The sequence below is a fragment of the Lissotriton helveticus genome, chromosome 8 (assembly GCF_964261635.1).
Source record: "Lissotriton helveticus chromosome 8, aLisHel1.1, whole genome shotgun sequence".
Lineage (NCBI taxonomy): Eukaryota > Metazoa > Chordata > Amphibia > Caudata > Salamandridae > Lissotriton > Lissotriton helveticus.
The window spans coordinates 1,376,335,770-1,376,357,968 of NC_136069.1; the positions used below are offsets into that span (position 1 = coordinate 1,376,335,770).

General features: G+C 42.1%; 1 protein-coding gene across 1 annotated transcript in view; it reads left to right on the plus strand.

The window, feature by feature from the left end:
- Nucleotides 1–22,199, plus strand: part of GBE1 (1,4-alpha-glucan branching enzyme 1) — a 686,238-nt gene that overhangs the window by 443,370 nt on the left and 220,669 nt on the right. The window contains exon 9 of the mRNA XM_078658343.1: nucleotides 9,448–9,575. Coding sequence (XP_078514469.1) covers nucleotides 9,448–9,575 — 128 coding nt within the window. The remainder of the gene's footprint in view (nucleotides 1–9,447; nucleotides 9,576–22,199) is intronic.

The window sequence follows — 22,199 nt, forward strand, 5'->3', positions numbered from 1 at the left end:
GAGAACCTTCCAGGTGGCAACTCCTCCTTTCACCTGCCAGACACATGCTATCAAACATGGGGTTCCTCAGGGCTCGGCTCTGAGCCCTACATTATTCAAGCTCTATGTACAAACTTCTGCACCAGTGGCCAGGAGCAGAGGACTCACAGTGGTATATGTGGATGGTACTCAGCTGGTCGTAGCACTCTCTGATGACTGAATACAGGATGCTCTCAAGTTTAAGAGCAATCTTGCTGCTGTCGCAGGATGGATGACCGCTCCAGCTTAATGCTAGCAAATCCGAGATCTTGCTACTAGGGAGAGATCCTGAGCTGTGGTGTGAGAGGTGGGGGCTGGTATCCTTCGGCTGTTTTCCTGCCCCCAAACAGGTGGTGAAAAACCTGGGTGTATGGGTGGAATCGGCCCTCCGCTTCCAGGTCCAAACTAAAAAAGTTGCTGGTACCTCTTTTGGAGCCTTGCGTGGCCTCAAACCTCTGTTGGGCTTATTTTGATCCTATACTCTGTCAGCTTATCATCCAGGCATCCATTATATCTAGGCTGGACTATGCTAGCTCTCTCTACTTGGGGGTGAACAAGGCCGAAATCCTTTGTCTTCAAAGCGGCTGCTAGAACACTTCTCAGTCTTCCTAGAACTTGTTCTACAACCAATGCCATCCATCGACTACACTGGCTACCGTTGGTGAGGCATATCGAGTTGTAGTCCCTATGTATTGCTTTTAACATTTTGAACCCTTCTTACCCAGATATATTGGCACATTTGCTCTCTCCTTACACACCTACACGTTCACTACGATCTATCGGCCTGCATTTGGTGGTTGTCCCTCGGGTGAGGAGGACGCGTGCTGGGGGACACTGTTTCTGCACCCTGGCTGCAAAACGATGGAACTCTCTTCTTCTGCACATCCACAGCTTGGATAACTACCTGGCCTTCCGCAAGGCCATTAAAACACACCTGTTTCCTCTGTGTTAGGCCTGTTTTCCTGGTAATAGCCCCCTACCTCCGTCTATCAGCGCTGGGATGCCCCTTTGCTGGGGCCGCTGCTTGTTTTACAAAATCCATGACATACCATAACTTTGCCTATAGCACACAGGATCTGTTTAATATGAAGGTTGAATCATCTTGGTTCAGGTCTTTGAAATTTTGCACACATTTTATCTGTTTTATTAAATGTTTATTTTTTATGTGCTTTTATGTCTTAGTGCGGGAATAACGTTTTTCTAAACTGATAAACAAGCCCCAAAATAAAGCAAAAAAACTGTAAAAGGGAATTGCTCCTAATTAAACAGTCAACAACCTTCCAGACAGTGCATTCCAGTTACATCAGAAAAAAGTGAGTTAGAAACGGGGATAACAATCTCTACTTTGGGCAATATTATCTGCATAAATTTAGTTCAACACCGTTTCAGATGTTCCCCCTCTCCTCCTATTTACTGGCAGATTAACTTGGGGTGTTTTATGGTGGTGATCTTTAGTGTGTGAAATATGTCTCAATAGGATTTTGATCCTTTAACAAGTGAGGAATCGAATGTAGTGCAAATTAAAGTTTGTCTTCTTCAAAAATCTGACAGGAACCTGGCTCCTCTCTTGCTGCGTAGCTTTGCAGCTCACAGGACGCATAAGCCAAACACTATTGGCCTGCCCGAGAATAATTCCATGCTCGGGTAATTAACCTTATAAGCCTTGTAGGAATTTGTGACTTGGAGTGAATTGTCTTGCTCTCCTGTTGTATCCTCCAGCCAATAGGAAGGGTTTGTATTTAAGATCTATGTGGACCCCGCCTTGTGGTCGGCTCATCTATGGCCATCAGCCAGCTGCATCTTCCTCCCGTTTGTTGCAGTGTAGGGTGAGTCTTTGAACAACAAGGAGGTTTGGATGAGGCATTTGGCCGAGTAAGCGCATTTATTAGCAATATTTGAGGAACTAAGTGGTAGAAATATTAGCTAGAAAGTTTAGTGGAGATGGCGGCAGTGACGGTCGGTTGTTCAACAAAGAGGTTGGAGGTAAGCGCTGCTTCCCTTCCTTGCCCTGCTGTGAGTTAGCCAGTATTGCACTCCAGTTTATATCTTAACGAGTACGCCCCCATAGCGTATGAGGTCCTTTTTTGGAGACATCACAATTTACAGTAACTTTGGTCTTGTAGTACCTGGTTTCAGTTGCAACACATCCTTATTACGTTTGATTCCTCTGAGTCAAAGGGGTGAGGGCGGGGGGTAAGGGTTATAGCGCACCAGGAACAGTGGAAGAAGTAGTGAGAACAAGGATGCCAGCGCTACAAAAGAGACAAGGGAGAGGCTAAGGCCTTTCTGGGAATGGCAACACCAGCAAAGGGATGAGTGCAAGAATTGAATCTACCTAGAAAAGGGAAAAGGGAGAAAACTCAATCTCTGGCCAGGATCGCCTCCCCTTTGTACAGTACAAGTTGGAGGGAGCCCTCTTCAAGACCATAGTTTAATTTCTCTCTTGCCATCCATGATAAGAGAATTTGTAGACGGATATTTTAAACCCAAGTAGGGACCAGTGTCTTAATTGCTGAGGCCTCACCCGGAGTCAAACCTACAGGTTAAGCTTGGGCAGGAGGTCCAATCTTTAGGAAGTAAGCCCCAAATACTTTTTTGCCAGCCTCTTGTCAGTTTTACCCAAGCCACACATCTCATCCACCCCTAAATAATGTGGAACAAGAATGCCATTAGTCTTCAGTTAACTTTGAGCCAATGACTACAGCTACCTTCACCCATTTTGGATGTTCTGTTTTTAATGCAAAAACCTTGCATGGTATTTTAGAAGACATTGTTTTAAATAAAAATATATGAAATAGCAGTCCGGTTTATTAAGAAATATTGCACAGGAACAGAGCCATATTATCTCTTGTATACCCTCTTTATTAAGACTTCTAGTTCATTGTGAAGTTGAGGTAAAAGGCCAAATTGAGCTAGATTGGAGGGAAAGGTCGTCCCACTGCCTCTGTTTATATTTCAAGAGTCCCAATCTTAATAAAACAGAGGAGAGTGCTGTGGATTTAGGAGATAAGGGTTTGTTAAAAACAGCCACATAATACCCCCCGATGAAGACTTGGGGAAGTAGATTCTGGGTCAACAGGAAGCCAGAGGTTGGGTATGGGGGATTTAAAAATAATGGGTTAAGTTAAGGGTAGACAAAGTAAAGAGTGTTTACCCTGCAATGTTGCCAGTAGTTGAAGTAAAGCCCATAGTAGAACACTTGATGGGGAATATGGACAAAATAAATCAACCATGCTGCACACGTGATGAGCTACCTAAATTACAAAAGTGGGGAAACAATTCAAAAGATAGAAACATTGAATCTATGGAAATGACCCCACCCCTAAAACAAAGGAGATGAAAAGGCAAAAGAATTTGGTCTCTTGCTGGAAGTGGTAAAATAGAAAAAGCTGAGGTTAATTACACTTAATGTTTTGATTTTGCAAGAAATGGGTAAACACTCGTACATTGTGACTTTTCGAAAGATCCAACCTTCTGCAAGTGTTTCATAGCTGTCCCTGACTGCACTCCATATCTGAAAATGATTGAAAACAAGTAGCGTTTATTATTAAGGATGGCAGAGCGTTAACAAGAGTTACATGGTCCGTGTCTAAGGTTAGTCTAATAAGGGGAACAAGACGCAAGAGCAGTAGGAACTTTTCTTAATAATCATGCAGGACTGAGTAGCAGGCAAGTCAATCTCCCTCTAGACGAGGGGGCTGGTGAAGAAACTCTCTGTGCTATTTTGTAGTGGTAATCTAAGAATATCTATACTGCAAAATAGAAATGGTAAGCTAGATCAAAAGCTCAGGGTGTGCAATCATTGTAGCCCCCTTAGTAGGTTGCAGGAAGAAGGCTGGTCAAAATAAATTGTACGCCACACAACCTAGCAGTCTTCTCTTGAAATGTACACAGCTCTAGAATGCTGTCAAATCTAAAATGCTTCAAAAAGGTCTTAACAGATTGTGTAATAATTTGTTTTCAGAAGACCTGGATGTCTGGGGAAAGGATTTTTATCAGTGGTTTTGATCAAATTAGTATGAATGGACATCAATTGGGCACTGGGTATTGATGGCTCTAGTATCAACCAAAATGGTAAAGCCATTGAGTGGGTAAGAAACGCTCCTGCTTGGATTCCAATGAGAAGTGGAAAGATGGAAGTTTAATTATGAGAAACTTGCTTCCCTGGTGAAGTCCCTATATAGGGCCGAAATGGGTTGACTGGGTCTGTCCCCCAAAAATTGGAAACTGCCTTAGGAATAAAGAATATTTGAAAAAATTCCAGAGCTTGGAGAACAAATTCTTACAGCAAAGATAGCGTTATGACTTTGTGATCATAACTGATTACAGCTTAAATTCCATGGACATTTGCATGAGTTATGTAATAATGGGTTGGTCTCCCAAAAAATAGTTTTCTAGAAGTTGATTTAAGATATGCGGACAGTCAAATTCTCATGGGGTAGGTACAAGGACAAGAGAATTTGGAACACTGACCGGTGCAGTGTTGAGAAATACTACTGCCACCCGTTTGTGAATTTGCATTTCAGGTTATTAAGGGATGGCTCCTCTGTTCATGTTTCAATGGATTGTGCATATTTTTTCTTTAAGACTTTGTCTTTTTAAAATCTGTTTTTAAGAAATATAGGCTTTCGGTAAGGGCTGAGGCAATAAGACTTGTAGTTGATATGAAATGTTTAGATTTAGCCTGCGCAGTAGGTAGGTATTTATTGGCCTTGAAGAAGAGCATCGGATTTTAAATGATTTTTAAAGTTTAATGTATGATAATGATATGTTCTACTTTAGCAAACTTTGTTTTAACTAAACTTACTTTTTTACTACTACAAGTTTGTCTCTACAAATATACATTATCTGAAAGAACATTCAGAAATCCCCACACCACTGTGCTCTTATTTCAGCAGTTGAGATCAACAGCAGGTGAAGCCTCAACATTTTTGAGGCAAGACTTTAACATGATAAGTCAGGTATATCAGTATGGCTTCAACATAGTGTGTGCGTCTAAAGTGATATCTACCTATTTGTACTTACTAAATCGTTCCAGGTGTACCTGAAAATAGATTTTCTTTTTCTTTGAAGTTTAAAATTCCTATGTGCTGCAGGTTGTTGCCTTTGTCAAAAATCCCAAAATTGATTTTAAGAATGCGACGTACATTGTTTACCCACAGACCTGTCTTACTCGGGGGCTGCCCCTTGAATTCTGGCCATATTAAGATTTTAGCTTATACATTATTGCTTCCTTAATTCAATGGCAAGCATTAATAAATTGCACATCCATGTAAGTGACATATTGACAGATTAAAATCTAGTCTTAATTGTGGGGGGTGACATGAACTTTCTAGTCCCTGGTTCAGCTTGACTCAGTCAGAGCTCTGTATGTAACTGTGGGAATGTATTTGGAACTAAGAACAGTTGAAGGGCACATATTGACTGAACAGATTCAACTAAAGACTCCTTAACAAATACTGTATAAAGACAGATTTAAGTTTGAGGTATTAAGATGGGTTTTATGGCCGACACTTTTGCCCCTAAATATTAGTATGGTTCCCCCTGGTCAATTTTGTTGAAAACCTCCAGCAAACTGTATATTTAACATTGCCATATAGTGCGATTTTGGTTCTTCTAACTTTCAAAACCAGATTGTTCTTTATCATTCAATGATCGAAGACCTGTATGCAGGCCAAATGTGGGTGCTCCCAGGACAACAATATAGTCTGCTCACTGAAGCAGTGGTACATAGTAATCCAGCATTTATCACCCTAGTGCAGTTGCCCTCCTTAACCGCTTCCGCGCTACTGCGAATTCCCGCCGTGCGCTGAAATTTCAAAAATGGCTTGATCGTGACAAAGCCAGCTCATCATCTGCGCAGCGCAGGTAACGCTGATGACGAGCTGGCTTTGTCATCAGCGCCAAAGGGGTTAACACATACCAAGGTATTCCATTGTAGCAGTTGGTCAGCCCTTAAAAGTGAATATGGAATGCCCCATTTAGTTAGTTTCTTCTAAAAGAGCCCACCGTTCACCGTGCCAGTCTAAAAAGTATGCCCCTTGTGGGATTCATGAACATCGAACCAGCCAGAGGTATAATATTGTCAATTGTCTCATACCATAACAATAATCTGATAAACTATTTTGTGAAGCAGAGAAAGTTATCTATTTTTCATTAGGCGTAAGAAACTTTTATATGGTCCTATGTAGTTCCGGGGTCTTAGGAAATATTGCAATGGTTATTACACTATATATTAATTACTATGAGTGACCATGCCATTAAAATTATTTTGACCGGTCTCTGCATGCCTCCCTCATGCTCACCACATCAGCTAATAATTATTTTATGTATCCAGATGAGAGGCAGATTGGAGTTCTGCCATATGTGTACCTATACACATGTATTAGTAAGCTCCTTTCAGGTGCATGCAGTACATTCTTAAGAAACATACCATCTTACGGAAAATTCTACAAAACAAAAACATCTTGAATAACTTGGAGGAAAGTGACAGGCATATCTACATCTTCCTAAACAGTGTTTTGACTATAGTATTAAACTCTAAAACATTACACATTTAGTATCCTCCAAACGAGACATTTAGGTTTCTATAGCCTATTCTGAGAAGTTGGCAAAGAACATTCCTACTTCAGCAGGTTTGTCAGGAATACTAGTTTGTCCTTTATAGGTTATACTGAATGTCTATGGACCTATAAATGAAAAGGGAATGTGCTTTTCTTTGAATTTTTGTCTCCTAACCAGAAAACATTAGGGAATTCTAATGTTTTTTCAAGTAGTATTGACTTGTAATTGTTGCTCCGTTTCACATTATTTCAGTATCTTCATGCACATGTTGTAAAACGTATGCTGAGGCTTTTAATGGTCTTAATGACAGATCTTGGACATTTTGCATTTTTGATTTGTTTGTGTCAGAAGTCTAAGTGTTCATTCTGTCTCGAACTCTCTTTTAACCCCTTCAGTGCTGCGCGAATTTCGCTGCAGTGCTGAAGGGTTTAAAACCGTATTGGCTCATGACGGAAATGTTCCGTCATCAGCACCGGAGCACCGACGCTGATGACGGAACCGTTCCGTCATGAGCATGGAAGGGGTTAAAGGAGAACCATAAGGTGTGGTGTAACCATATTTCCAAGATCTCAGTGCAGTTGTTGCTCCATCTGCTTCTCTCCCCTGGAGACCAAACAGTCTCAGGTTTCTCCTCCTGTTTCAGTCGTCTAAATCTTAACCATCTAAATTTCAGTAGAAGTGCTTGAAACACCAAGAGTTTTATCTTCTACTAGCTTACCCGTCGCGCGTTGCTGCGATCTCCGAAGAAAGGAAATTCAAGGAAACTTGTTATGATAACATTCAATTTACATTGTCATTTTTATTGAAACCTATTCATTTTAATATGGAAAACATTTAAAAGTGTTGTTTTAATTCTATTTATTTATTTGAGTGCTTGTGGATACACGATTATTTGTTTTTCCGTCTTGTGCGTACATCAGTATTCGAAGGATTGAGTGCCCTGGGGGGCCGATATTTAAAAAAATGTTATGCCAGAAACCTTTGCAGGAGTGTACTCAACAACTTCCCAAAGTTTCCTGGTGATCGGATGAATGCTGTTTTAATTCTGTTTATTTATTTGAGTGCTTGTGGATACACAATTTTTTGTTTTTCCGTCTTGTGCGTACATCAGTATTCGAAAGATTATGAGGGCCCTGGAGGGCCGATATTTAAAATATTTTATGCCAGAAACTTCGAGGGAGTGTACTCAACAACTTCCCAAATTTTCATGGCGATCGGATGAAAGGTGTTTTAATTCTATTTATTTATTCGAGTGCTTGTGGATACACGATTTGTTGTTTTTCCGTCTGGTGCATACAATTCGAAAGACTATGAGGGCCCGGGGGGGGGGGAACGATATTTAAAAAGATTTATGCCAGAAAACTTCGAAGGAGTGTACTCAACAACTTCCCAAAGTTTCATGGCGATCGGATGAATGGTGTAGTAATGCATAAAGGACAAACCGACATACATTCGTTTTTATATATATATAGATAGAATGTCTGCAACTCCCAATTTACTGATCCTGTTGTCAGCTTCCTGGGGGGTCTTCCCATTTTTAGGTCTGGTCATATCCCTGATAATGCATACTGCATTAAATCCGTGTTAGCCTTTGTACTGTATGCAAAATCCTCCAAAATTTCCAGTTTATTACAATCCTGTCTATCCGATTCAGATTCTGATTTATTTTATCAGGGAGTGTGGTAGTAGAGGTTCCAATTTGGTCCTCTTGTAGCCTGTTTTCATATGCTTCTATTTATTCAGTGCTTACATGGGACTCTGGTACAGTATTCATTCAGTGCCCACCTGGGACTCTGGTAGACTTATAGAGGAAAGCGCTGAGGTGCAGAGTCATTTTTTTTTTAGGACAATTGGTACATGGGCATTATGTAACACTCTGCCTAGCAGTGCCAAATAAAAGATGAGCCTGAGAGATGCATTCTCAGAGAAATATTCAATAATGTACAGAGAAAGAGTAGAGCAATAAGCTAGACCATTAACAAGGGAAGGAAAGACATAAGTGAGACTTGAATCGACCCCAGGAGGTATATGAATTCTGATTGACAGTGTTGTTCTCACCCTGGGAATATTGGAGGCCAGTGTCTGGAGCTCCTGACTTCTTGTGGAAAAGACTAATAAATGTAAGACCTAAACCTGATGGAGCCCTTTGTCAGAGTTATTTCTCCAGGGCTATGAAGTAATACGAAAGAACTTGAACATTTTACATTGCGTTCCTCATGAAATTAGGTTTTACACCCTTCTGCGTAGCTCAAGAGTGCTTTTTATCCCAGCCAAGCTACATAAAAGTGAACTTGAGCATAACCTTTAATTGAAATTCTCATTTGGCCCCTTGCCTTTATATATTACATCTGACAAACCATTAGCAATCTCTTCACCCTTTGGCCTCGTAGGTTGGTTGATTATATTTGTCTTTCTGAAATTACCCCTTAATTTCCATTAGTCTAGAGTCTAGCTAGAAGAACACCTTACATATTTTTCAAATACACACACTGCATATAGCAGGAATTATTGATGTTACGCTTTGATATATTACTTTGTTGAAAATATTTTGAAATATTCTTTTTAAAATACTGCTTAGCACTTTTTTTGTCTCCTAGAACAGTTCTAAGGAGATACATTTAAGAAGTCACCATTTGATTTAAGATTGAATAGTTGCAATTAATTTACTGTATGCTTTTACTTTGTTAACTTAAATGTCAGTCTTTAAGGTATTGGTGGTCAACTGGTGCCACATCTGTGTTGGGATCCATTTAGGCCACTCATACTTATGGGCCAGAATTCAGTCCTGTTATTTTGTTTCTTCAGAAAATATTCTGTACCAGAGTTGTACTTGTATTTCTGTAATCGGAATTTTCTTTGTTTTAGGTACAGGATTTTCAGGTGATTATAATGAATACTTTGGGCTACAAGTCGATGAAGATTCTTTGGTTTATCTCATGTTGGCAAATCATATGACTCACTCATTCTATCCAGCGTCCATTACAGTAGCTGAGGTAATGTCCAAAATATGAATTGTTTAAGATTGTAGATGTGTTTCCTAGGAAATTATAAATCCAATTAAAAATGATAACACTATCCGATTTAAGAATTTGGATGGAGACCTGTCGCATTCTGGTTCCAGGATATATTTTTTTCCTTCCAATCTGAGGGTGCCAGTTATAGACCCACACGTGCCTGGGAAAGCAACAGCATTAATCATATAAACTTAAGTCGGCCACTACTCAGTATGGGACTGCTATGTGCGCAAACAGAAACAAATCGCATGCTGTCGGTATTCAGTCAAGAATGCATTATCCTAAATCCAGTTTTTAAATAAAATCATGTGCATCCCTTGCAGAAACAGGAAGAGCTTGTTTTCCAAGCCAGGTATGTGTTTTTACTATGTATTAATACTTTGTAAACCACTGCAACATTAAAGTAATTTTTTTCAAACAGCCGTGATTAATGTGCCACTTTGAGCTACTTGTTCTATCTTACTTTGGTGTGTATACTTTGGCCTAAATTAAATTAATTTGATCTTATTATGATAGAAATGTGGCTGTTCAATCAGTAGCGGCCCCCACCTCTCCCCCCCCCCCAGCGCCTTGAGACCCTCGCGGGTATGTAGTGCGCTTAACAAATGACTGATTGATTGATTGAAATAGACATAGGGAAATCGAATCTGTTCCAATTTGCTATCTCTTCAAATCTCTTGGAAGTCCAATGTAGCCAACCCATGGTGACAATGAGGCTACTACATAGTACAATAGAAAATCAATGAATCGCCTGATTCTTCTTTCCTTTATGGTGGAATTCTTTCCCAAGCTACCAAATTAGTGTGGCAGCTTAGACTAAGTTTAAAAAAAGAAAGTTGAAAAACTGCATCGATAAAACTGTAAGCCAAGCTCAATGATTTCAGGTGTGTTAACTCATCTAAGACAAAGTGCCAAGTAAGCCTTTCTGATAGATACTTCTGCAGATTTTTTTACCTTTAAAATATCACCAGACTGGAAATTTCTCCCATCAATAACACCTGCCTGCTGACATGTTATCCTCTGGTGATGTTGTACCACCTCAAAAATGACAGAGCATGGCTGCATGTAGGTGGTAACCCCACTGGTGACCTCATTTCCCTACTTTCCACTACCTCCGAAGCAAATCCAGAGCTCCACTCCCAATTGTGTTAGTTTATAGACGATGGCAGAAAGATATTTTTAGACAGTGTGGTAGTGTCTCCCATGAAAATGACATGATTCCAGCTGTGCCTTGACTGCAGGAAGTGGATGTTGGTTATGGACCTGCACAATGTATTCCTTTTCAGCCTGCCCTTCAGTGTCCTCTCAATCATTTCAAAATGTGCCCTCAGGCATTCGAAGATGAACAGTGAGTGGGATGTAAAATGCTACATCACCTAGCATAGAAGGCGTCACGTTTGAAACCATGGTCCCACTCCAAGTCACTATACTGCTTCAGTTGGCGGTCCAAGGGGGCGTTTCTACCCAAAGTCCCATTCTCGCTTGAAATCTTTAGATAAATTGAAGTTTAAATTATACCATAAGAGCAAAGTGGAACTCAAGTCCATACCACCACTCACAATCAAGTGAAAAATAGCATGGGCAGCACTTGAGGGGCTCCTCTCCTCTAGTGTTTTCTGCATCTGATCTAGTACCACATTTGGCGTGTTTCGATTTTCCCAGGCCATGGTCACTAAAGGCTTTGGGGGCAGATGTATCATTACCATCATTTGCGATTCCCAAATAGCGATTTTGTAGAAATCGCCATTTGGGAATTGCAAATTGGGATGCAAGTAGAAATTCGCTATTTTTTAGCGATTTCCTAAAATTCCTTAATTGCGATTGGGAAATTGCTAATCGCAATTAAGGAATAATTTCCCATTCATTTCTATGGGCCACGAGGCCCCTAGGAATGAATGGGAAGTTGTTCTCAATTTGCGATTTGCAATTTGCTAATTGCAAATGGAGAATAATGTCAAGAGTGCAGGGGACACCCTGTTACACCCCTGAAATATGCATGGGTGCACATGTGGCGCACATACATGCCCTAAGGGCATGTATGTGTGTCACATGGCACTTTGAAAAATGCAGAAATGTGAATTCCTTGAAAAATGCACAACGTACCACCAACTAGAAGTTGATGGTAATTTGCGATTCCTTAAGGGCATTTTGCTAATTTTTTTTGCTACATACATTGCATTTATGGAATCGCAAAATTTGCCATTCCTTAAATGCAATTGCAAAATAAGGAATCGCAAATTTTGCGATTCCTTATTTTGCACCAGATTTTGCTTCATACATTCCATTTAGCAAATTCCCATTCGCAAAGGCCGAAATTTCGGCCTTTGCGAATGCGAATTTGCTTGATACATCTGGCCCTTGGTGATTTACTCTTGCCTCTGTTGCAGGAAGGCTCCAGTGCACATATCAACACCCCCTTAGCTCACACTACCAGCAAGCAGGATTGGGACTGATCCCCTCACGTTCTGTGGGGACCTGAGGTCTGTAGTAGCAGCATTCCCCTGTTTCCATGAAGGGAATCACTTGGCAGTGCTCAGCTACCATCTTGATTCAGTGGTGGGCGGGGGCAGCTGGTGGGGGTTGAGATGCGCATTAATACAGAAACTTGGAACTAGAGGAGCAGCATCACTCATGTAACCCTAATGCGAGTAGAGGGGAGTCACCAGGATGTATGGAAGAATAACAGACGTATGCTGGAATCCAATATGGTTTGCTCTGCCACTCTTCCTTTAGAAATTTGACAACAAGGTGCCCCATGGAACCAATTTGTGTGTCTGAAAAGGTAAGGGCAACAGGAGGGAAGAATGGACAAGGAAAAGCTAGGAGAGTCCATTTACAAACTAGGAAATTATAAGAAATGTTTCTTCCTGCGATAAGACACAATTAAGTATTCAGGGAATAGAATAAGCAGGCAATATGTAGCAAGCAAATACTTGTGGAGTTCTCAAACTAGATCTAAAGGAAGAAACCGGGTACAACATCTGTGTTTAATGAGGCTGAATATTGAGGAGACTGGAGGTCCTATTAAGGACTCTGTACTGCTCTCCGCTGGAGCTCTGTAGAGACTGAGCTTTTCCAGTTTTCATGAAATACTGCTTGCGTCACAGTTCTGTCTTTCTTGTTTATATTGTGTCTGTATGATTGCCAAATGTTCACTAGCTATTCATGTGTGGTACTGAAGTTTTATGACAAAGTCCCAGAGCAACTTGATACAGATATAATTCAATGAATGCATAATTGGCAATTCCCCTCTCTGTGATAAATGTGATAAATTAAGAACTTTGCAAAATGATTATGCTAATTTATATTTAGCATTTTAATTCCCTTGGATTTTAAGGCCATAAGTAGGATTTATTATTGAAACTGACTGCAGACAGTAACAAAGGTTTGTAGTATGCAAATTTGGCATTCTATTCCAAAGTAGTAAACTCCTTTAATACGCATTAGTGTCATGTGTATTTTGGCAAAACTACTGGAAATGGATTTCTAACCTCTGGTTAAGTTCAGTTCACTATTTGTCTGCGAAAAAGATGCGGCGTCGACCTCCATTTAAGCAACAAATTCTCAATTGGGCCTCTACTGTCCGGTCATAGTTTAAAAAGAGGTTTTTTGTCCATCGTTTTTGTCCAAGTATTCTTCAGTGCACATAGCACAAGATGATACTTTAATAAAACTGTGCAAAAAATACGGCAACGTCGTGGTTGAAAACTGCACCCTGATCTCTACATTGTGGCAGTTACTTCAGCAACAGTTGCAGCAGAGATGTTGTGCAGCACGCAGAAAGCACAGTTTAGTTGTATCCCCTTTGTTGAATGGCGAAGCAAAGTGATTAAGCTTCACCTTGAGCTTCTGTCAGAAAACTGTGCAAGCTTGATGCTCACTATTTGTTTGTACACTTAGAGGCCAAACTGTGCCTAATTAAAGTGATCATCTGGCAAAGCGCAAATTCTGGGCACCGAGTGTAAACATTTAGGAGAAATTGTAAATGTTTCTGGCACATTTGAGAAGGTCACACAAATCTATATAGAAGGCTGGCATAAATACAAGTCATAATAGGATTCTATACTTTGTTTTGTATTATACATAGCCATATTGTTCAAACATTCATATATATACCTGGACTTATTTAATGATTACAAAAACTAGCGAACACACACACTACTTAGGATTTGACAGCTGACATCAGGGACAGTTCACAAATGTATCCCCCGAGCAGTAAATGATAGGCCAAAAACAGCAATGCTGAACATTAACTTGGAGTTTATACGAAGTAGTACTGCTAGTCTAGAATTTATTTTTAAAGGTATACTTTTTTTTATCAGAGCTGGCACTTAAAGTCGTTTTCCCAAGAGCAGAAAAAGAGGAGTCTGATCAGGAATTGTGCGAATGTACCTGGATCTGAAGTTCCACTTTTACAAGTTTTATATGGCACCTATTTTGTCAGTCCAGGCGACTTTCATATGGGGGAAAAAAACTCTCGGACACTGCATTGCTCCCAGACATAGAAAGTATGAACATCAGTTTTTGTTTGCCTTGAGAACTTCACCAGGCTACTTTGAAAAAACAGTTTGCCATTTCTGTGCATAGGATAGATAGGTTAATGCCTGTGACAGCTCGCAAAGCAGGCGCAATGAAACTGTTCATTGACTTGGTATGTATTCGAGTTCCAGATGAGCATCAACAGCTTGGCAGAGTTGCTGAAAGGTTTAGGGAAACAAAACTAGACTATGCAGAGAGGGACAATGTTACAACGAGGCCCATGTTGGCAGCTGCCTTACAGCACCATTGCAAATGGCACACGATTTCAACATAAGGCAGGAACACCACTAGACTTATATGGCAGTAGATGACCGAAAAATGTGGCAGAGGTACTGAATTATGTGGCTAGAAAAGGCAAATTGTGTGGCGCAGTACAGCATAGTCTGGCGCAATATTCATTATTTTGTCATTTTAACAGATATAAAGGTCTCCCCTCATCAGTACCTAGATAGAGCAATCAGCAACTATACGGTGACTTGTCAACCTTGCAAAGAGTTTGCCACTGTGCAGGAACTTATTACACAAGAATACACTTGAGACTATAACTTTTGATCTGTTTGAGCTTGAACGTTTTTTAAATTTAAAATAATCAGCTCATGCTGCAGATGTGAGAGTGTGTATCAAGAGGGGTAAATCCATGATTAGTAGAATGTCACAACTGTAGAATCACTGAATTTCAGTGGCCCTGGGAATTGGGATTACAGAAATATCCGCATGCAATTTGTCATCATCTAATCCTTTTACCTGTGCTGTAGAGAGCCTCAGTTTCACCTGTAAATATGCCAGTGGAGGGAGTAAATGCAACACAGGTCCCAAAGTCCCACTGCCCCAACTGAAAAGCCAAGAGATTGTTGCAAAGTGTCTCCAAAGGTCTGGGGCGCCCCTACTTGCCCCCCCCCCCCCTGCGGACGCCTATGGAAATGGGTAGATCGGCAGGCCGGGTTAAAATTAATGTCGACACGTGTAACTCTGGGGTCAGGTGGCCAATGTAGAGAGGTGCATAAGAGAATCATCGCACTTGCTCCTTTTCTGTGTGTTTGGATAGTGAACTGTATGTTCTAGTGGAGCTTAAAGCGCTGCTTTTCTTAGGCATACACTGCCCTCTGCCATGGGGTAGCCTTTCAAAGAGAGAGAAGGATTTATATGTTACTGCTCTTGGAGGTGGTGCCTGGGGGACTTTTCCGAGCTCGTCTCCAGAAGAGTTTATCTGTAGCGTCTGTCTTGCCAGCTTCTGATGGGGATTGCTGTTTTAAAGGCATTATTGTGTCTGGTTAGATAGCTCAGGAGGTTCCCAAGCACCACTGCACTGGTTCTTGAGCGGATGCAGTGCACGGGGTAGAATCCCAGCAGGGACGACCCAGCCCGTCAGTCTTCCAGGGCCAATGAAACGCAAATCTTAAAGTATAGCGCCTGTAGTAGTGAAGTCTCCCCGTGGCCAACAGACTTTATAAAAGACTACTTCTCAGCCAGCCCGACCGCGTGTCCTTGCCATACAGCTAAGAACAAAAGCTTAGTGCGGGTGCTTACACACCCGATGGGTGTATTTGGCACTGGTACCGGCTTGCTCACATGCTGGTGCTCACCGCCAGGTCCCTTGTTCTGTGGCCTAAACCACCAAAAGGTGGCCTGGCTGCCACTGGGCTAATTTAGCCACGTGCATAATTGGTACAAAGTGTCACTACGACTGCCCAACTTTCCTCTGGGTAACAGTTTCAGCACAGAGGCCAAGCTGTGGTTGAGCACACGCTGAGTGACAGCCCCCCCCCCCCACGCCCATGGGAGGGTTGATGCCCTACAGGGGGTGAGTGATTCAGTAAACACGGTGGTCTGTTGCTTCAGCTAGACATGAGCTTACAGGCAGTGTATTGTTTTGCAGCAGGGCAGGGTTTAGACGGACTGTTCCCAACCTGGTGCCTTGGTCAGTCACTCAGTTAACACCCTAAATGCAACAAGCTGTGAGACAATGCGTTGGCCACTTGTCTGCAGGACCTACTATGTCCCTGCACCACCACTCACCAGGACTGTACCTCCGATCACTTCATAACCCTGACCCAGCAGGGCAGCGTTAAAGTGCCTTGAAGTATCACACTAAGCACTGGTGTCTGGTGCAAATCAGACTACACAGACACTTACTGCACCTCCCTCCCCCACTGCTGGAACTTACACCCTGAGCTCAGACAGGGCCACAATCCCAGAAAACAGGAGAGGCCTCAGTCAGACCAGCTCTTCAGGGCTTCTGGTTCTGAGGGGTACCAAGGGAATCAAAGTGATAAGTACCGACACTGTCACTAACACTAGTAGAGTCAGGTACTGCTGCGAACTCACTGAGTACCTCCTTACTTCCATGGATACCCATGCAATCCCTGCAGTAAGTACTGCCATTATCACTTGAGCCGTAGGAGCCAGGAACTACTGCAAAGTCACTGAATTACTGAGTCCCTCCTTGCTTCAAGGGGTAACTAAGCAATCCCTGTAACAAGTACTGCCATTGTCACTGAAACCACCGGAGCCAGGGACTACTGGCAACGCCTCATTGTTACTAGTGCCTCGCAGTTTGTTACTAAATTAACATGTGAGCATTAAATGACCAAATGTTAACAAAGCAGCGTTCTACCAGAAAATTAAAATACCCCCTACTGTGAGCCAATGGTCTACTGGCACCAAGCAAGCGAAGCAAGTCATTAAGGCCCTCAAGCAAGTCATTACGGCCTTTCCTAGAGGAACTTGCTTATCTCTTCCATCCAATCCAAGCACCAATCCATATCACCATGCGGCGTCTTCAATCCCTCGTTCACCCCCTCTTTTAAACATCACGCCAACTCCAAGAAGGGGTGAAAACACAACAAAGCCTCATTAACAAGTAAATGGTCTTTTAAAGACCTGTGAAGTATTCAGTGCGTCTGTGTGTGTGCCCGGGAAGCCTCAGCCGGGCTTCTAGCTGCCTCGTCATGGGGTGGGAGTAGGAAGATGTGCACAGCAGGGGGAAAGGGATGGCAAGTGTAGGTGACGCTTTTCTTTTGTATAGGAATTTTTGCTGGCTTCATAGCCCAGGGTTTGCTGTCTGTGCATTTGTATAGATGTGTATTCCATACAAGTGCACAGACCGTAAACCCTGGGCTATGACGCCAGCAGGAATGACTTTACAAAGGAAAAGCGTCACCTGCACTGCCATCCCTTTCCGCCTGCTGTCTGTGCACTTGTATAGCACACCTCCATGGCACTGCTCATCAGATGAATGGTGAACAGGGCCATCAATCTGTCTCTTTTTGCATCCAAGGGCACCGACAAAGAAGCAGAGGAGGCCCTGCTTTACCTAACCTGATTGATTGATTGAGAATTATTAGGCCACAGCTTCAGAAGCATCAGAGTACCTTACACCGAACCAGGCTGGCTTTCGCCCAGGCCATTCTACCGAGGCTGTTATTCTTTCGGTGCAGAATGCTCTGAGACGGAATGCAGATGAGGGAATACATCAGGCTCTGGTGTTATTGGACCTTTCGGCTGCATTCGACACGGTCGACCATAACATCTTGGTCGACCGTGTCGAGCAGGCAGGTCTCAGGGGCACGGCACTGAGCTGGATCCGCTCATTTATCACCGGGCGCACTCAGGCCGTCAGACTAGGATCTTTCACTGCTCCCACCATACCTTCTACCTGTGGAGTCCCTCAGGGCTCTTCGTTATCACCCTTGCTTTTTAATTTATATTTACGCCCCCTTCTGTACTCCCTTAGGAAGGCCAAGGTGACAATCTTTAACTACGCAGATGATTTGCAGCTCATCTTTCCTTTAAACACCAAGGACTCCGTGGTTGAATTTCAAAATACGATGTCCCACATTATGAACTGGATGAGCTGCAGTCATCTGAAACTTAATCCTGGCAAGACCGAATTGGTCTTGCCGGGAAAGAGTGCTCTTAGCTGGAACCCTAGTTTCTGGCCTCCCAGTATGGGAGCTCCCCCATCTAAGTCTTCCTCGGTCAGGAGCTTGGGAATACACATTAGTGAGGACCTCTCTCTTAAAAAACAAGTAGGAGCCGTTGTCTCAGCTAGTTTCTTCCAGCTGAAGAAAATTAAGAAAATCGCCTGCTTCTTTTCCCCAGCAGCCCTCACCCAGATCGTCATCTCCCTGGTTCTGTCAAGATTAGACTTTTCCAACAGTCTCTATTTTGGAATCCAAGTTGGAGAGCTTAAACGCCTCCAGCTTGTTCAGAACCAGGCTGCCAGACTTCTCCTGAATCTTTCCAAAAGGCAGTCTGTCAGATCTGGTCTGAAACAGCTACACTGACTGCCTGTGGAGCAGCGCGTGGCCTTCAAAATAGAGTGCATTTTATTCAAATCTCTGCATGACTCTGGTCCTCTTTTTATCAGAGACATGTTTAAGAGATACACCCCTTCCCGCAATCTCCGGTCTATTCATAAACTTCTTCTAACTGTTCCACCCTATAAGAGGAAACGTCCTGGAGGCAGCTGTTTTGACCATCTTGCGGCTGGCTTCTGGAACTCTCTCCCCCTTCGCCTGAAACTGACTGATGACATCCTCAGTTTTAGACAATCTTTGAAAACTTGGCTTTTTACCCTGGCGCATTGCTGAGTTGCTCCCCTTCCACTGTGACCTGTGCGTTTGTTCCCTCCGACAGCGCCATGAAGCCTCCGGGCGTACGAGCGCTTATAAATACATACTAACATTAACATTAACAGCTACCCAACCTTCTTTTTTTTTAATACTGTTTATATTGCAGCCATCTCATTGGCTGTCAATCATAAACATTCAAATTACGGACAAATGTGGTGAGGACCCTGCTGTTAATGTGTTCAACGGCTATACAAAAATCACATGTTCCAAAATCTTTTTGTAGTTTCAAGTATTTCAGAACAGTGAGCTTATTCACAGCCAATTGTAATGTACAATGTATAAATTCATGGCTGAAATGAAAGTAGCCCTGCAAATAACCTACTTTTATAATGACTGCATTTTGGATTATCCCACCAATTTTAGTAAAATACTTTTATAACCTAATGCTTCACCTCATTTAAGTCATACATTTGATTCCTTCTTAGTAGTGGCCTGAAGTTGGGCTTTGCTTAAGAGTTGTCTGTTAATGTTGATTTGAAACTGCCCAGTGCATCAAAACAGATTCCACTGGTGCAAGTAGGAAGCAGGGGGCTGTCAGGTTACAATTCTTTGTCACAGACAAATCCTTGCAAGTGGCGCCACTTGAGCATGCAGTCAAGCGAAATTGTGTTTGGGGTTGGCCGTTGATAGTTTAAAGATTTTTTTTTTTTAATGCCTTTGTCAATAACAAGAGAGCTAACCCAGGTAATTCCTCTAGACCGCAGCAGATGCGGATCTGGCTTCTTTTCTGTTACTCTGCAGGACATATTTATAAAACTTGAAGTAACTCCTCCTATGAAGGACCCCATTGCACTCAAAAACTCCTGGCATACCTGGATTTATTTATGAAGGAAAAAAGGCTGCTGCAAAGGGTGCAAACACTCAAAAGACTGGAATAATTTATTTGTCAAAATCTGTCTTAAAATATATATTTTCAATTTGGTGAAGAACAACTATTGCACGTGAGAGCAACACATTCAACCGGTCAGTGGCAACCTCAGGTGGTGAGCTTTAATTTACTAAGAAAACCACAGTAATGGGTCTTATCAGAGCTAGGCTAATTCAAGGAATACGTGAAAACAGCAGAACCAAAGAACCCAGAGCATATTGACATCATGCGTCAAAAATAGCTAGTGATGAAATGAAGCAATTATAAGATACATAAAACTTCAGATTGTTATATTGATCCTTTAGCTCATTTCAAGTAAAATGGGATCCTACCTCTGAGCTGTCGTCTCATTACCAACCATCCTCCCAGATGAAACTTTCAGAGTGCAGTCCTGCCTATTCTTTGGTTTTGAGATACATTTTTTTTTTACAAGACGTGTCTTCAATTTATTCTCTCTAAATTGAAAACCACTTCAATTTCAATACTTCAGTTTCTTTCTAGTGGGGACTTCCATATAAAATGTGAAATTGATCCTCATGTTCATGATAAAAGAAATAGGAAAAAGGATAAAAAAAACTATTGATATAATTTTCAATTGTACAAGGTGAGAATGAACTCCAGCCTGTGTGTAATGTCACTGGAATAACTCCTACGAAAGTGAAAAGTTCTCATTTCTTCAGCAAATAACCGAATGTGGTATGCTGTACAATGTTTTTGCGGCTAGTTTAAGTTACATTACTTTGTATGTGCTTAAAATTCTTTGGAGCACACAGCGTATTCAGTAATCTTTCTGCAGAGATACCTCATTAGTATATTTTAAGAAAGCTTTTTCTGCCATAGAGAACTTTGCTTTAACTGTGAATTCTTGGTTCTTTTATGTCTAGTGCAATAGTTCTTAACCTGTGGTCTGCGACACCTGGTGGTCCCCGACTCCTACTCCACGAGGAGGAGGGTTGAGCGGGTCATCAACTGTTTAGAAAAGTAGATCATATTAGCAGATTAGGATATACATAAAAAGCAAAATTAAAGGTTGAAAGTTTTTTAAGATGCTCTGTAAATGTGAAGGAAGTTTCACTTGGAATCTAAAACTTAAGCTGGTATTTTCTAGATTGGTGGGAGCAGTGCATGTACAACAAACACAATCTAGTGTGGACAATTGGAAGCATTTACTGAAGCAGCACTGAAATACACATTGCCGTAGCCAATAGGACCTTATAAATGATTAGCCAGAGCTATTGGCTTTGCCAATGTCTAATCTATGTTGTAGAGCAGTGTGGCTGCTGTGCAGCATGTTGAAAAGCTAGAATAAAATGGTGTTCCAAGCATTTTTGTTACCTAGTATATAACCAAGAAGACATTATGTTCAACTGAAACCCAGTTAAAAAAACAATTAACAAACACATGTATTTTTTTTTTTTGGTCCCTGCAATCCTGGCAACTTTTTTCTGCCTGTTCTAATGCTTGTTTGCTGTAGCTTTTTTTGCTATGGTGGTTGGGGGGAGGGGATATAAACAACAGGAGGGTGAAGGTTGAGAAATAGTACCTGAATTGCTACATGAACAGCGGACGGACACTAGGGGAGAACAAACAGATGCCAGATTCCGAGGGCAGACTGAGGTGGTGCTGAGTGATGCTGAGGTGGTGGTGCTGCACTGGTGCTCAGGTGATGCTGAGTTAGTGCTGAGCTAGTGCCAAGGTGATGCTGAGTGATGTTGAGTCGGTGCTGTGGTGATGCTTCGCTGATGCTAGCGTGGTGCTCTATTGGTGCTGACATGCTGCTGAGGTGGGGTTGTGTTGGTGCTGAGAAGGTTCTATGTTGGTGCTGAGAAGGTGCTTCGTTGGGGCTGAGAAGGTGCTTCACTGGTGGTGGTACACTGATGAGCGGTGTTAATGCTGAGATGGTGCTATGCTGATGCTGAAATGGTGTTATGCTCATGTGGCTCTGATGCTAAGGTAGTGCTTTTGAGGTGGTCAGGCGGTGCTATGCTGGGGCTCAGGTGGTGCTAAGTGATGCTGAGGTGGTGCTGGTTTAATGCTGCAGCAGTGCTGTATTCGTGCTAAGTTGTTGCGGAGTGATGCTGTGGTGGCGTTGAGTGATGCTGTGCTGATGCTGTGCTGATGCTGTGTAATGCTGGGGAGGTGGTGCTGAGGTGGTGCTTAGCTGGAGTTCTGGTGGTGCCGAGTGATGCTGGGTTGGTGCTGCTGTGCTGATGCTGAGGCGGGACGGAGCTGATGCTGAAGTGTCTAAATAAAAGTATTGCTTTTAAGTTTTACATGCCATGGCAGTGAGAAACGCTTACATTTGTTTTTCACTACTGCAAGGCCTACTTCTCGCATAGGATAACAGTGGAGTTATTTTCTCACATGTGATAAGCTGTAATTTCCAAATGGGAGCAGGTAACCAGTTCATGTTAGGGGTCTTTGTAATTGTCTTGAAAAATCCTAACTTATGAAGTAAGATTATACATTTCAATTTTGAAACTCGATTTTAGAAAGTTAGCATTTTCCTGCCTTAGCCATTTAGTGCTTGCAGCCTGTCTCTGGGCCACATGACTGGGTGTA